At 33.9% G+C, this 14,268-nt stretch overlaps 2 protein-coding genes across 18 annotated transcripts; both read right to left on the bottom strand.

The window, feature by feature from the left end:
• Positions 1-36: 36 nt before the first annotated feature.
• Positions 37-5,933, bottom strand: LOC141665517 (DEAD-box ATP-dependent RNA helicase 3, chloroplastic). Its single transcript, XM_074471504.1, has 10 exons — positions 5,405-5,933; positions 4,191-4,327; positions 3,693-4,104; positions 3,310-3,408; positions 2,944-3,168; positions 1,808-2,185; positions 1,446-1,589; positions 1,256-1,351; positions 726-1,066; positions 37-551 (listed from the first exon to the last, which is right to left on the bottom strand). The coding sequence occupies exons 1-10, from the start codon at positions 5,843-5,845 to the stop codon at positions 473-475; spliced, it is 2,352 nt and encodes a 783-aa protein (XP_074327605.1). The 5' UTR covers positions 5,846-5,933; the 3' UTR covers positions 37-472.
• Positions 5,934-10,072: 4,139 nt separating this feature from the next.
• On the bottom strand, positions 10,073-14,268 carry LOC141665524 (myosin-17-like). Of its 17 annotated transcripts, none has more exons than XR_012552087.1 (13): positions 14,039-14,268; positions 13,676-13,915; positions 13,469-13,576; positions 13,229-13,367; positions 12,457-12,669; positions 12,220-12,311; positions 12,024-12,085; positions 11,213-11,341; positions 11,053-11,123; positions 10,857-10,956; positions 10,690-10,746; positions 10,518-10,596; positions 10,073-10,432 (listed from the first exon to the last, which is right to left on the bottom strand). XR_012552087.1 is itself a non-coding variant. In XM_074471509.1 (7 exons), the coding sequence occupies exons 1-6, from the start codon at positions 12,152-12,154 to the stop codon at positions 10,547-10,549; spliced, it is 438 nt and encodes a 145-aa protein (XP_074327610.1). In that variant the 5' UTR covers positions 12,155-12,213; the 3' UTR covers positions 10,073-10,432; positions 10,518-10,546. The 17 variants fall into 17 exon arrangements, 2 of the variants coding, with proteins under 2 accessions (XP_074327610.1, XP_074327613.1); XR_012552090.1 differs by having other exon boundaries at positions 11,310-11,341; XR_012552086.1 differs by having other exon boundaries at positions 12,043-12,085.

Below are 14,268 nucleotides of genomic sequence, written 5' to 3'. Positions count from 1 at the left end.
TTTAATAGTTTGCTATACCAAAGAGACAATGAAAACTAAAGATAACTTTCAGTCTCTATATCTAGCCACAACACATACAAAAGATCAAATATCTAATCTATTCATCCTAAAGTTTCTTACGTACAGAGTAGAAAAAACAAACAAAATTTGAAAACATACTATTGCCTCGGCAATCAAGTTTAGTTTATATGAAGGTTAACACTAAATATGCCAAAATCAGCAAAGCAAAATCACATTTAACCCATATACCATGTAGTTTGACTGGTGTGTGTTTGGAGCATGAAGGACTGAAGCAGAGAACAGAGAAGCTGAACCACGGTCCCTAATATTGTCCAGCATCAGTTTTTATGAGCTTTTTGCACGCCTTGATCATCTTCGGGTGAATAACATAGATATAGAAGACAGAAATAATGGTAGTGGTGGTCTTTCCCCAGTTCACAAGCCAGCAGCAACAGAATTGTCTTGTCATTATCTAAAAACCTAGCTTCTTGGGGCATTCTGATGCCCTATGCCCAGATTGTCCGCAGGTAAAACACGCACCCCCGAAGCTCCTGGTAACACCGTATATGCAAAGGTCACATAACATGGAAATATAATGATGAAGTCACTGGAAAGATGTAAACCAGTTCCAAGTGATAATAGAACCATTTAGGTCCAACAAAGAGGGGGAAATTATGTATGCATTGTCAATTATTTAGACTTTCATGAGAAATAGACTACCACACCTGTCGCTATCTCCATAAGATGGTGAGCGTGAAGATCTTCTATCACTGATCAGCCAATCACTCCCGCTGCTTCTTGAAGTTCTTGACCAACTACTGCCACCACCACCTCGTGCACCATCACGACCGGCACCCCAGCTACTACCACCTCGTGCACCATCACGACCGGCACCCCAGCCCCCGCCTCGCCTCTCATCACCATCAGAAAATCGACCTCCACTCCTGCCACGGGAGCTACCATAACCCCTGCCACCCCTAGATCCTCCTCCTCGCATACCACCCCCTCTGTTCGAATACCTGCCATAGTTATCATTTGATGGCCCGTCATCTTGCAAAGCAGGCAACTGTACAGACATGTCAAACCTTATTAGCAATTGGCATTCAGAATCAGATTAACAGTAAAAAAGGAGTGCAGGGAGTTATTATAATTAATAGTGAAATAAACAGGACCCATCAGACAAGTGTATCATACTAAAAGGTCAACCAATGTATGCATTGACCACAACAATTATAAAACATTCCAAGAAATTAACCTTGGTAATCTTAGTAATGGTGTTCCCAGGTGGTATTTCCTTATCAAGCAACTCTTTGGCAACCTCCTCAGGGAGATCGAAAACAGCACCTTGAACCTACAAATATTCAAATGGACAAGTCCGCATAAGATAGAGATAATTTAGAAAAGAATTAGCCATGAGCCATTTATCAATTTAATATTATACACACCCTTTCATCTGCAATCATGTGTATTTTTCCTATCTCGTCAGCTGCTGTTGTGTATATTGAAGATAAAAATCCAATGACAGATCCCGCAGATAAGAACCCTCTAGCATAAGCGGGATCACGTGTCAGCTGAAGTGTGACCTTTCCCTAAAACAGAAGTTCAAAGTTGAAAAAAATTAATTAATGAAGCGGCATAACACTAGACAATAATATATGCTAACAGAATCCAAAGTAATACATAGGAAAATTGTGACATTTATCACATCCTACTCTAGTATTATATACAAACATCGAGTAATATGCCAAAAATATTTTAATGATATAATGACAGCTTACTTTTTAAGCTACCAAATTTATTAACTAACCTGTTCATATGAAATCAGAGATCGAGATGAGGGAGGACGCGAAAAACCACTCAACTGTGCTAATGCAGCAGCAAGTGCACTTGTTCCCTGTTCATCTATCAACTTTTGTGCAGTTGGCGTGAAGAACTCCACGGACACAGGATGAACTCCACCAAGGGTAGCAATAACTTGCTCAGCTGATGACTCTAACACCTCTTCAACAGCCGGTGGACTAATAAGCTCAAACTTACATCCAACATCACGCTCAATAAATCTGACTTTTCTCTTCTCGTTATTAGTGTACATCAAAATTGCATTGCCTTCTTTTCCTGCACGTCCCGTGCGGCCAGATCGATGAACAAACGTCTCAGCGTCATTGGGTAGTTCATAGTGGATAATCTGGGAGAGGAGAATAAAAACTATGAGTTGCATTATTTCAAATGTGAAAGTGCACCCTAGTTGTATTATAAATAACTCAAGGAATCATTTTGAGTATGCAGCACAAAAATCAGCGAACTCCCTCTATTACGGAAGTGAACAGCATTCAGGCACATAATTACATTACTAATTACTAAACCCAAAACCACCGAGCAAGTACTAAAATCTTACTGTAGTAAAAAGATTAATATTGGATAACTGTTTTGGCCCTAGTGTTTAATAATGTGATACATAATTGTACAGTACAAACACAAAGATCTGATGTTGCGAAGAATATTCCTGAATTGGAAGTAATATCAATTGTGCACACTTGGACGGAATGATCATTCCTTCTGAAATGGAATATTAATTGTTCGCTTTTCGCTTGGTAAAAATAAAGGTCAATTCAGTGGCTCATCTCATTCTTATCAAATATCCATTTTCATTCCTTTTAAAACTTATGTCTCATGTAGGGCGATATTTGAAGATACAAAACAACCTTAAGAGACTGAATCACAGAACAATCTCTAAACAAGTTATTCCGAAATTGACCAGAATAAATATTCAGAAAGAACTAGATGTTTGTATAATTTAGTGTAATAATAATATTATATTATTATTATTATTATTATTATATCAAATATTATTAATATATTTGGGAAACCAAACCCCAAAAAATAACTGACATCAATACATGCCATCACTATTAAGATAATATTGTGGAAACATGGTCAACTTACTAAATCGACATTTGGAATATCAAGCCCGCGAGATGCAACATCAGTGGCAACAAGCACATTAAATTTTCCCTGCCTAAATCCATTTAGAGTTCTCTCCCTCTGGTGTTGAGATATATCACCATGCAGAGCCTCTGAAGCAATGCTATTTGTCAATGCTAATGAGACTTCATCAGCATCTCGTTTGGTTTGCGTAAAAACAATAGTTTTCCCACCCTTTGCATACACCTGAGTCATGCGAAAAATAAAGCCAAACTCAAAAACTTTAAATACTCTGTAAATGTGGTTAACTTAACTACTATAATGATAACTCAATTTCCTCTAAACAATAAAGAAAGCAAGTTGAATTAGAAGTCTGCTAAATTATACCGTTACAAGATCACTCAAAATAGCACGCTTTGAAGTCGAAGTGGATGCTAAGGCATAAAGTTTGATCCCCTCTGCCAATTTTTCATCTTGATTACCAACCTATAGAGTAATTATAAACAAATATATTAGATAACCAAAATTCAAATTCAGCTGCTTAATAAAAACATAACAACAGAGGCATTATTTTATGACATTACTTGTTTGTTTCTTTAAATGTTAGCATTTCACTACTTTAATTAGATAAAACTGATTTCATGTCTTCGTGACAATGATCAAAGAACTTACCGCTGTAGGACCTCACATAGAAGTAAATCAGAAAACTTTGACAATATATAATAAACAAATGGCTGCCAAAAGAAAACCAAAGTAAAGCAAGCACTCACCAGATCTATGGTCATAGGACTATTCAAATATTTTCTCGAAAGTTGTTTCACCCAACTAGGCATTGTTGCGGAGAAAAGCATACTTTGTCTCTTTACAGGAATCTTTTCTAAAATCATCTCCACAGCTTCCTCAAATCCGACAGCAAGCATTTGATCGGCTTCATCAAGGACCAAGAATTCAACCTCCCCCAATTTGAGGGTGTTACGTTCTATTAGATCAATAATTCTACCTGGAGTTCCAACAACAACATCAACTCCACGTGAGAGTGCACCTTGCTGTTGGGTATATGAGACTCCTCCATATACACAAACTGTGTTCAAATATGGTGCAGACTCCTTGATTTCATTTTCTACTTGCTTAGCCAATTCCCTTGTTGGTGCAAGAACCAATGCCCTGGGAAGCCTAGACCGCCTGCAAAGACACAGATGGATAAGGAAAACAGAATTAAATACACAATAATTTAAGTAATGTTCCACCTTCTGTAAATTTACACGTACCTCTGAGACCCTCTTTCCTGGTCATCCTCGGTAAGACGTTTGATGATTGGAATACCAAATGCCAGTGTTTTCCCAGTTCCAGTCTTTGCACGAGCAATTAGATCTTTTCCTTCCAGCGCAGGCACTAGTACAGCTCTCTACATGATCAAGGCAGGTAATGAAATAAGTTATAGGTATATGAGAATATGTTAATATAAACACATGCACCGTGTAAAAATAAGGAGTAAAAGAAGGAGAAGTTAAACAAACAACTGAAGTACAAACAGAATGCAGAAAAATTAGAATCATTAGGTTGGCAAGAAAAACAATTTGAAACTATGCACTCCAGTTGGTGCTACCTTACTGCATTGAATATTAATAAGAAAAAGACATTATTTAACACTGGAAAAAATGTCTTTTTACCATGTCCAGTGTTAAATTGAAACTATCGCAAACTTGAAACAACTAAAACGCATACCAACCATTAGATACCAATCTGTAGCTAGGTAATTTACACACTGTAACTTAGAGCACTTGGATATTATTGAACATTTTTACGAGAAAAGGGGCATAGTTTTACATCAAACAATCTCGCTAACAATCAAACATAAACTTTTCATTTCTGATGATAAATCCAAGATTAAGATATGGTCTTTAAATCAAACATACGTCCCCTGTTAATCAACGAATGACATGTAAAAGTACAACTTTTTTAACAAGACCGTTAATCACCAAATTATAAGTAAAAAAACTTTTTATAAAATCGTCAGATATAATTTTAAAACACTTCATCTCTGTCTAATTTCAAATCTCTTACTATTGAATAATCTTAACTCAAGAGAACACTCTAAACAACATATACACATACATTTATATAAAAAAACATATAGCAAAAATAGGCAAAAAGATACAAACTTGAATGGGAAAAATAATACTATACACACACAGAGAGAGAGAGAGAGCTTATAACATCTCAGATAAAGAAAAAAGATACAAACATTAATTGGGAAAACAATACTACACACAGGGAGAGAGAGAGAGAGAGAGAGAGAGAGAGAGCGAGAGAGAGAGAGAGAGAGAGGCAGAGAGAGGGAGAGATAAGATAGGGGAAAGATACAAACTTGAATTGGGGAACAATACTACACACACACACACACACAGAGAGAGAGAGAGAGAAGCAGAGAGAGAGAGAGAAGCAGAGAGAGAGAGAAGCAGAGAGAGAGAGAGAAACAAACCTGGATTGGGAAAAGCTCGGTAATTCCTCTAGCAGCAAGAGTCTGAACAAGCTTTTCAGGCAAACCCAACTTAGTAATCGAAAGTTCATCACTACTAACATCACTCCCCACAAACCCACCATCACTTTCATACTCCTCACTTTCATACTCACTCTCACTCACATTCAAGTCATCATCTTTCTCATACCTACCAAGACCCCTAAAAGCCTCTTCACTCAAAACAGAAGAATTAGGTGTAGCAATTGCAGACGCAACAAATGAAGAACACCCACATCTATTAGACTGTTTTAAACGAGAAAAGGAAGCTTTTAAAGATGAGAAATGAGTCAATTTTTGTGAAGAAAAGGGAAAGATTGAAGTGGGTTTTCTTGGGAATTCTTGTAAAGGAGTTTGGTGAATAATTGAAGAAGAGATGTTGATGATAGATGAAGAAGAAGCCATGGCTGTATGAGAAAGATAGAGGGGATAAGGTAGGAGGAGAGGTTTATGTTTTGAATGGTGTACTGAAAGCCTCCACACTCTTTCTAACTATGGCCTTCGTAGCCTTTTTATATCGACCTATATCACTCATTTTTTACCGGAAAAATAATATTTTTGATATTTGTTGTCTAGATTTTTAAAATAACTAGCTTTATTTATTACCTTGCACGGGCTAACTTTATTTATAAAAAAAATTGCTTATTTTTGTGTATTTTTACGATATTTGCGTGTTGTTTCATACAATATTGTGTGGTTGATGTTACAACAACTACTATACCAACAAACATTCTTAAATTTATATTGTGTCGCGGATGTAAAGTTTAGAGTACACTCTTACCATTAAAAATAATTGTTTTCTATCAAGTCTCAATGATTTTTTCAACTGGAGATACCAAAAATATTATAATGTTTAGGTGTCATGTTTATTAAAATATGGGGGCAAAATAGTAAATTTTTTTGCACAGTCGAACTCGAACTTCAAATTACTCGGCTCATAAGGTTCACGAGTCTTATCGAGCAGATACTATTTTTAATAGAAATATATTTTTTAACTAAATATTTAATATTTTATATATTTATTAGAATCGAATTCGAGCATAACCTATCATATTTCGAGTTTTTGTCAATATTTGGTGAAATTGATTCAAGTTTTCGAGCCAAACTTGAGGCTACTGGACTATTTACGACCCGAGTTTCATGCTTGATTTAAGATTCGGGTGAAATCGAGCTCTTGCTTGAGCCCGAACATTTTTAATCGAGTTCAAGTCTGAAAGTTTTCGACTCGGCTCAGCTTTATTATATCCTTAGTTATTGTAAAGTTGGTATTTCGAAGTGAGGTAATGACCAAGTCTTAATATTTAATAAACTATTATTAAATGGTAATATATTATCAATAAGTTAATATGGTAACATAATATCAACAAGTTATTTATTTAATATTTGTAATTTTTTATAAATAAAAAAAATCACGTGGTTGTACATGAGTATAAAGTTAGTATATTGTAGTGAACTAATTACACAAGTCTTAGAATGATTTTATTATATATCAATATTAGATTATATAAGTTTAGCCATCCAATATAAAGAAACAAATATATAACTCGGTACTTGATATTATCAAAATATAATCAAATGAGCCTCTAGCTCAATCAATTGAAGTCAAATGTTTGGATATAGGTGTCAGAGGTTCAATTCTACAAGTCAATAATATTTTTCCATATTTATTCAAATAAGGGCGCAAAATATTAATTTCGAATTATATGTTTTCCCTAAAAAAAATTGAACCTATCAAACTTTTTACGACCTGAATTTCAAGTTTAAAATTTAAAGTTCGGTTGAACTCGAGTTCGTGGTTGAACGCGAACATTTTTAATCGAGTACGAGGCTCACAGTTTTCGACTCGACTTAGATTGATTATACCCTTAGTTGTTACACGAGTATAAAGTTATTATCTCTATTTGAGTTAATTATCCGATTTTCGATAATTAATAAATTATTATTATATGGTAAGATATTATCAACAAGTTAATATGATAATATATTATCAACAAGAAGTTATTTATGGAATGTATAAATTAAAAAAATATATAATCTCGTTGTTGCACATGAGTATAAAGTTATTATATTATAATCAGCTAATTAACCAAGTCTTAGAATAATTTTATTCTATATAAATATTGAATTATATAGGTTTAATCACCCAAAATAAAGAAAGAAGTATGTAACTCAATACTTGATTTTATCAAAATTTAACTAAAAGCTTCTAGCTCAATTGGTTGAAGTCATATGTTTATTATAAGTGTAAAGTTAGCATATTGAAATGAGTTATTCAATCAAGTCTCAAATCATTATGTTTTATATAAATATTAAAATAAATATAAAATTTAATATAAGGCAAGACACCTCGTGTAAATAAATAAGTTCTAACTCAATACTTAATGTTATAAAAGTTTAACCAAAAGTGTCTCTAGCTCGAGTGGTTGATGTGTTTAAATTGCAAATAGATGGCATGTGTCCTATCAACAACAACTATTTTGATATTTATTAAAATACATGGGCAAAACAGTAATTTCGAATAAAATGTTTCCCCAAAAACTTGATGTTGCAGTATTATAAAGATAATAGATTAAGTGCTAAGTAGACCTTGCACAATAATCATTATGAATCCGAAAAATCAAATCAAAAAATTTATGAAATCAAAATTTGATTTGAAATCTGGATTATATTATCTAACAATTGTCCAAAAATTATTTTAAATTGATCCGAAAATTATTTGAATCGAAAAATTATATGAAAATGATATAAAATACTAAATTCGATTATATTATCGGAACCGAGTATAACCCGAAATAAGTAAAATTAACACTAAGTAAATCAATAAGCGCTTAAACTATCAACAATAAATAATTAAAGTCATTTTTTTTCTCCTCTACTCTTATTTTTCTCTCCGATTGTAAGTCAAGATTCGTGTGAACCTTTTCCATGACAAGGTATCAAAAAATTAGTGAAAACCGGAGAATCTAAATATTAAGGATGAAGATAATGAGGATTTGGTATTTGAAGGAGATAGTGTGGAAGAGATCAACAAATATGAGCTCTGTTTGATTGGCAAATTCTTCATGGAGAAGAATGTGAATACTAGAACAATGAAAACGAAAATGGCTGACTTATGGAAGCCCATGGAAGCCTACAATGGAATAAATATTAAGGAATTGAAACAGTTATTTTCTTGTTCCAATTTTATCATAAGGAGGATAAAGCATGGGTGATGAATGGTGAACCATGGAGTTTTGATAATCCCATATTGTTGATCAAAAAATTCTCACTGTGTGAAGAACCGTTGAAAGTGCCTCTTTGGTAGTTGAACATCTGGATCCAGGTTCATGACTTCCTTACTGGTTTTATGTCAGAAGCAGTCGGACAACAGCTTGATAATTTCTTGGGTGAGTTCATACAATATGATGTGAAAAAACAAAAACAGTAGTATATGGAGGGAGAGTATGTGACTGAGTATACGTTTGGATGTCAGGAAACCATTAAAAAGGAAAAAGAAAATCAAACGGGCGAATGGAACGAAGTTTGTAGTGACATGTAAGTATGAGCGGCTATGAGACTTCTACTTTGCTTGTGGGTTAGTGACATATACTAAGGGGTGTTTGGTTCAACAATACTGGGTATAAGATATGGGGTTAGAATGGATAAAATTCATATCTTGTATTTGGTTGAGTATTTTTAATTTTAAAACTCAGTCCTCAAACCCATGAGGTATAGGGTTTAGAAATCCATGTAGGAATGTGGTTATGGGTCATATCAAACCTTTGCGTATCATTTATCACACACACGTCTATTTTTACACTTTTTTCCCCGGCTCTACCGCTTCACATCTTCCCACGGACTCACTTCTTCTTTTTCCCATCTTCTGTACGTTCATTTTTTATTTCTCCAATAATTTGGTAATTTTGCAAGTAAACATGTATTGCTTTATCAATACATATATATATATATATATTTGATAATTTGGTATATACATATGTATGAATGATGTATGTATATATGTAATTGTTATGTGCATATATTTTAATAAGAATTATGTATGTATTTTTATCGCTTCTGTGTTTTTTATGTAAGTTTGATTTATAAATTTGTGAGTAATTTTATACAGAAAAGGATGAATATGGACTATCATTGTTAAATAATAGGATGATGAGGAGACAAAATGAATTGCTTACAACTTTATTAGTTATTATTAATACTATGATAATCATGTATTTGCACTACGCCATAGATTGGATACTGCAACCCCAAGAAACCGTAACTAAAGGCCAAAAAAGCGTTGCTAAAGGCCAAAAAAAGGCTATGGTGACTCTTTTTCGGGATTGCAATTTTAGGCGTTGCAATAGAGTTTTTTGCAACACCAATGGGGTTGCAATAGGTCTTGAAAAGTATTACAGTAGGGTTTGGGCTATCATTACTATATTTGTAGGCCCCACAATGGGGCTCACATGTGGGGTATCGATGCAACCTTTTTGCTACGCTTTTTAGTATTTTTTGCAACGCTTTTTAGTATTTTTTGCAACGCTTTTTAGTATTTTTAGCAACGTTTTTTAGTAATTATTAGCAACACTATAAATACCTATTGCAACGCTTTTACAAAAAAAATGCTAGGAACTGTTTGTAAATTAACATGTCCATAAATAAGACCATTGTCTTAAAACCAACACAATCCACAAACCATAACATCAATCCACAAACCATAACATCAATCCAGCAACCATAACATTAATTACCCCATACTACGATCTGTATACCACCAATTATCTACCAACCATAAAACAAAAGCGAAACACCTTAATCTAAAATTAAAAATGATGAAACGATGTAAATATAATTGTAAAAAAATCCATTCGAATAATGTGAAATATGTTAGTTATCCAACCAACAAAATTCAGGCACATGTCAGTTATATATCCAACGAACAAAAGCTGTGATCAAGTAGTATAAGTTGATGCCAATGATTCCCAGTCCTAGTGTCCATGAAAAAATAATTATCTGCATGCAAGAATCGATTGTGAGGGTTTGAGCTGGGAATTATGTATTCACACAATCAAATTGCAATATATCGATTGCAACTTACATATATCGAATTTATGTGAGGTCCCATCTTTAATTTGCTACTACTGAACAGAACAGAAATGAAGATGTATCCTTGTGTACTGAAACAAGAAAAACCTACAAATCATGATGCTACATGCATTTTCATTATGTATTACAGATGAAAAAATGGCTTTAAATGAGAAGTAGCATACCAAAAATCCAACTGACTGCCTAATATGCTTAAGTTCATCCCAAGCCGAACCTGCATACTGTGATTCAGGTACAAGGACAACAAGTCACGCAATATAAGAAGACATTAAACAAGGATGTAAATTAAGGATTTACTGGATGGGAGTTTAATAAGGTCAACAAAAGTAACCTCTTCTTTTGCCTGGCAGCACCACTGTTCTAGCTCTTCTAACCCAGATTTTACATACTCGTCATTGCTGAAAGTGCAACACTCACGACGTAGTAGAAGACTGCAGAATATTTAAAGTTAGCATTAAGATATGATCTGCCATGCATAGTGACACATAAAAAGGTCTGAAACAGAGATAGCAAGAAACTTAAGTTACCTGTTAAAGAGTTGAACATTAATATATGAGAAAATTTGGGTATATATCTTCTGAACAATGATAGGCGGAACCTAAAAATAGAAAATTTTCAGATTGTGCTGTCTTGTGTAATTAAAATAAATATCAAATATTATATATTATATATAAACAAGGTTCCTACAAAATTTTCTTTAAGGATACTGAGAAGAGTGTTGAGACAATCGATAATGCTTTGCCAATAGTTTGTTGAAGAATCTTTGCCAAAAGACCGTCCATACCTTAGTGCACCTCCCTTTGATGTCCTTGGTACCTACATGTTCATAATATTAGTATTTTTCTAAAATACAAAAACCTCGATGCAAATTCATTAAAGCACACTTTAAACGGAAGAGCATTAATTTAAGAATCAGCAAGAGAGACCATATACATATCAAAATGCTGCCCAGTACCCGCCATGATACTAGATTTAGCTTGTTTTATAGTGTCCAAATTCATAACGAAAGAAAAATACATGATCCTTTAGAAGCAACTTTACATACCAGACAAACACTTTATATTCATCGAACAAACAAGGAAAAGTAGGTAAGAGAATGAACATTATACACTTAAAAGACAATTTCCACCTAATACCTAAAAGTTACAATAGACTTCTGACGGGGAACAGAAGTGAACAATTCTTATATATGCTACTAATTAATATATAAAATTTGGTATGTAGATAAAAGTGTTTCTTTGTATGAAAAAATTTGTTCAACATCTGCCTCCTAGAGGCCCAATACAAGTTACTTCTTGTAACTTATAAGGTCAAGCCACCCCTTCAAAGAATATTTTCCTATATGCTAACCTACTGAATCTGTAGATAATAACATAATTAACTCGAGCTTTATTTCTTCTCTAAGGTCTGCTCTGTCCTTCAGCAAGCAGACTTTATTTCAAATATTTATATTAATGAAAACAAACACATATAAAAGACAATAAAGAGAGATAAAAACCGATGGGTTAAGTGATCACCAATCCCCACAATGACAGGGTGACCCTTGTTCTCTAACAAAGCCTGAAACAGAAAAAAAAGTAGACAAATACAGCTTGCAGTTGTAGAAAATACTGAGGCAATTTTAAACATATTATTATCATCACGTAAAAAAATTAAATCACTATTATCTTCTTAAACAAAATTACAATAAGTACCTATATCGCTTGAACAGAAAAGAGCAATCCCCCATCCAGGTCGTATGAATCCGGCATTGGAGCAAGCTGCGGGGAATCCCTGGAAGAAGGATCTGTGATTTTTTCAAGACAGGAGTTTGTGCATACAAGTCGTAAACATAAGAAAAGAACCACTCCATAAAAAACCAAAAAGGAAAAAGGACACTTATTCAGTTTCCAATGAGAAAAAGCATACATCAATTGCAGGTCCACCAGTACCTGGATGATCCGATGAAATCAACTGCCACGTTGCTAATACAGGTTCCATTTTTGACTTGGTAGGAGATCTAGTCCATGGTTGCATCGACTCATCAAGGGGATTAACAAGGTTTGGTGGAATGCGAAGAGGCTTTGATGCAACAATCAAGCCTCCTTCATTCCTGGTCACAGGTCTACTAGACAAAGGTGGCGGTGTATTAACTCGTGGTACGCCTGCAGGTTGAATAATTTAGTTAAAAGCAGTAAAAAACTTTGAATCTTTAATAGCTTTAGGCTGAATATCATCTAACAATAAGACTTGATCAACTCATTGAATTGATAGGACATTTAAACAATTATCCTTCAGCAACAATAAAGGGATGACCTAAACTCTGAGTTCACAAGCAACCACTCATTGTTTGCAAAATTTCCTTCTATTCTTTTTTATAGAATTCTATATTAGTCATCCATGTCACAATTCAAATGACTAAAAAGCTTTGTCACGCTCAAAATTAGCATAATGTTCTTGTAACAGATTACAGTGAAGGTTTCTACAATGCAAGTATATGTTTATTTGAACACTTTTACAAATGACAAGAAGTTAAACAAAATCTTATTAAATGCTCAGGGCTATTAGCATGGAGGTCTCTTATCACTTTGTTTAAAAATTTCAACTTCTAACCAATTTCAGAATCCTAACACTCAGTTCATGCCTTCCCTAACATAGTAACATGTGATAAAAATACTTAACAATGAAATCTAGAACCACCAAAGAGTATGTATATGTTATAACCTTCTCTTTCAAGGATCATTTCAAGATAGGATTTTGTGATCCAGGGTCCATTGATACCCATCCTTGATGCCTCAGCTCCAACCGTCTACATGAGGAAAACATAACCAAAACTTCACAATATTTGTAACACACCTCGAACCTAAATACAGTAGAAATGTTCATGTCATGATAAGAAGAAATGTAGTAAAATATTAATAATAAAAGTAACAGTGGTTTATGTGAGGATGAAACTAATCATACCAACTTAACTTCATTTGTACTCAAAGAGGATATTGGTGCTGCAAAATGTACGCCAGCAGAGAAAGAATTATGGATCTTAATGATGAGACTATCCGAAACTTCCATTTCCTGCATAAAGTATGAACATACCAGGTCACTCAAGAGTATCAACACAACTACAAAATATGAATAAACAGTTAACAATAATAGTATTTTTTATAAGCTTACCCTCATTAGTGAACTCGACAAATTCAAAGCGAAGAATGGAATTTGGATCACCACAGATACGACAATCGACAACCTTGTATACTAAAAAAAATAATTTGGGGATTTAATTAGGAATAATCCCCAAAATCAAATGCTTTAAGTCTTGAAAAATATAATCGAATTTTTTTTGCTATTACTCGATCAATTGGGTATTAGTTATTACTCAATCAATTACGAAATCACCATTGCCATCTTGAAAATCTGTAAAAAAAGAAAAAATAACAAAGTGAAGGAGAGGGAGAGAGTGAAATACACAGAGCAAAATAGATAGACAGAAGGAGAGAGATACACAATAATTACACACATATCAAGTGAGGATTATACCTTAAAATCAAAATCAAACTGAAAGTTCAAACCCTAATTGAACCCTTGAATCCCAACTCACCTCGGACCATAATTTAGATGGAGAGACAAAGGTAGAAGACCTAATTTGGATAGAAAGAAAGAAGAAGATAAGAGTCATAGTGGAGTGTATTTGATTCCCCCTTTTCGTTTTTGGCTCTCAATCAAAATTTCATTTGCCGCCTTATACAAGACTTAGCCGCCCAGCCCCA

The sequence above is a fragment of the Apium graveolens genome, chromosome 1 (genome assembly GCF_009905375.1).
Source record: "Apium graveolens cultivar Ventura chromosome 1, ASM990537v1, whole genome shotgun sequence".
Classification (NCBI taxonomy): domain Eukaryota; kingdom Viridiplantae; phylum Streptophyta; class Magnoliopsida; order Apiales; family Apiaceae; genus Apium; species Apium graveolens.
The sequence above is the reverse complement of the archived record's forward strand: the minus strand, read 5'-3'. Positions and strand labels throughout refer to the sequence as shown.

What these genes read in the sequence shown, in the direction of transcription:
- LOC141665517 (XM_074471504.1), bottom strand. Translation starts at nt 5,845, where the DNA reads ATGGCTTCTTCTTCATCTATCATCAACATCTCTTCTTCAATTATTCAC. An exon ending in CCATTACTAAGATTACCAAG is followed by an intron (nt 1,067 to 1,255) that starts GTTAATTTCTTG and finishes ATGTCTGTACAG; the next exon opens with TTGCCTGCTTTGCAAGATGA. An exon ending in TCTTATGGAGATAGCGACAG is followed by an intron (nt 552 to 725) that starts GTGTGGTAGTCT and finishes CGGTGTTACCAG; the next exon opens with GAGCTTCGGGGGTGCGTGTT.
- LOC141665524 (XM_074471509.1), bottom strand. Translation starts at nt 12,154, where the DNA reads ATGTTTAAAATTGCCTCAGTATTTTCTACAACTGCAAGCTGTATTTGT. An exon ending in CCCTGTCATTGTGGGGATTG is followed by an intron (nt 11,342 to 12,042) that starts GTGATCACTTAA and finishes ATGAACATGTAG; the next exon opens with GTACCAAGGACATCAAAGGG. An exon ending in TCAAAGGGAGGTGCACTAAG is followed by an intron (nt 11,124 to 11,309) that starts GTATGGACGGTC and finishes TTCTATTTTTAG; the next exon opens with GTTCCGCCTATCATTGTTCA.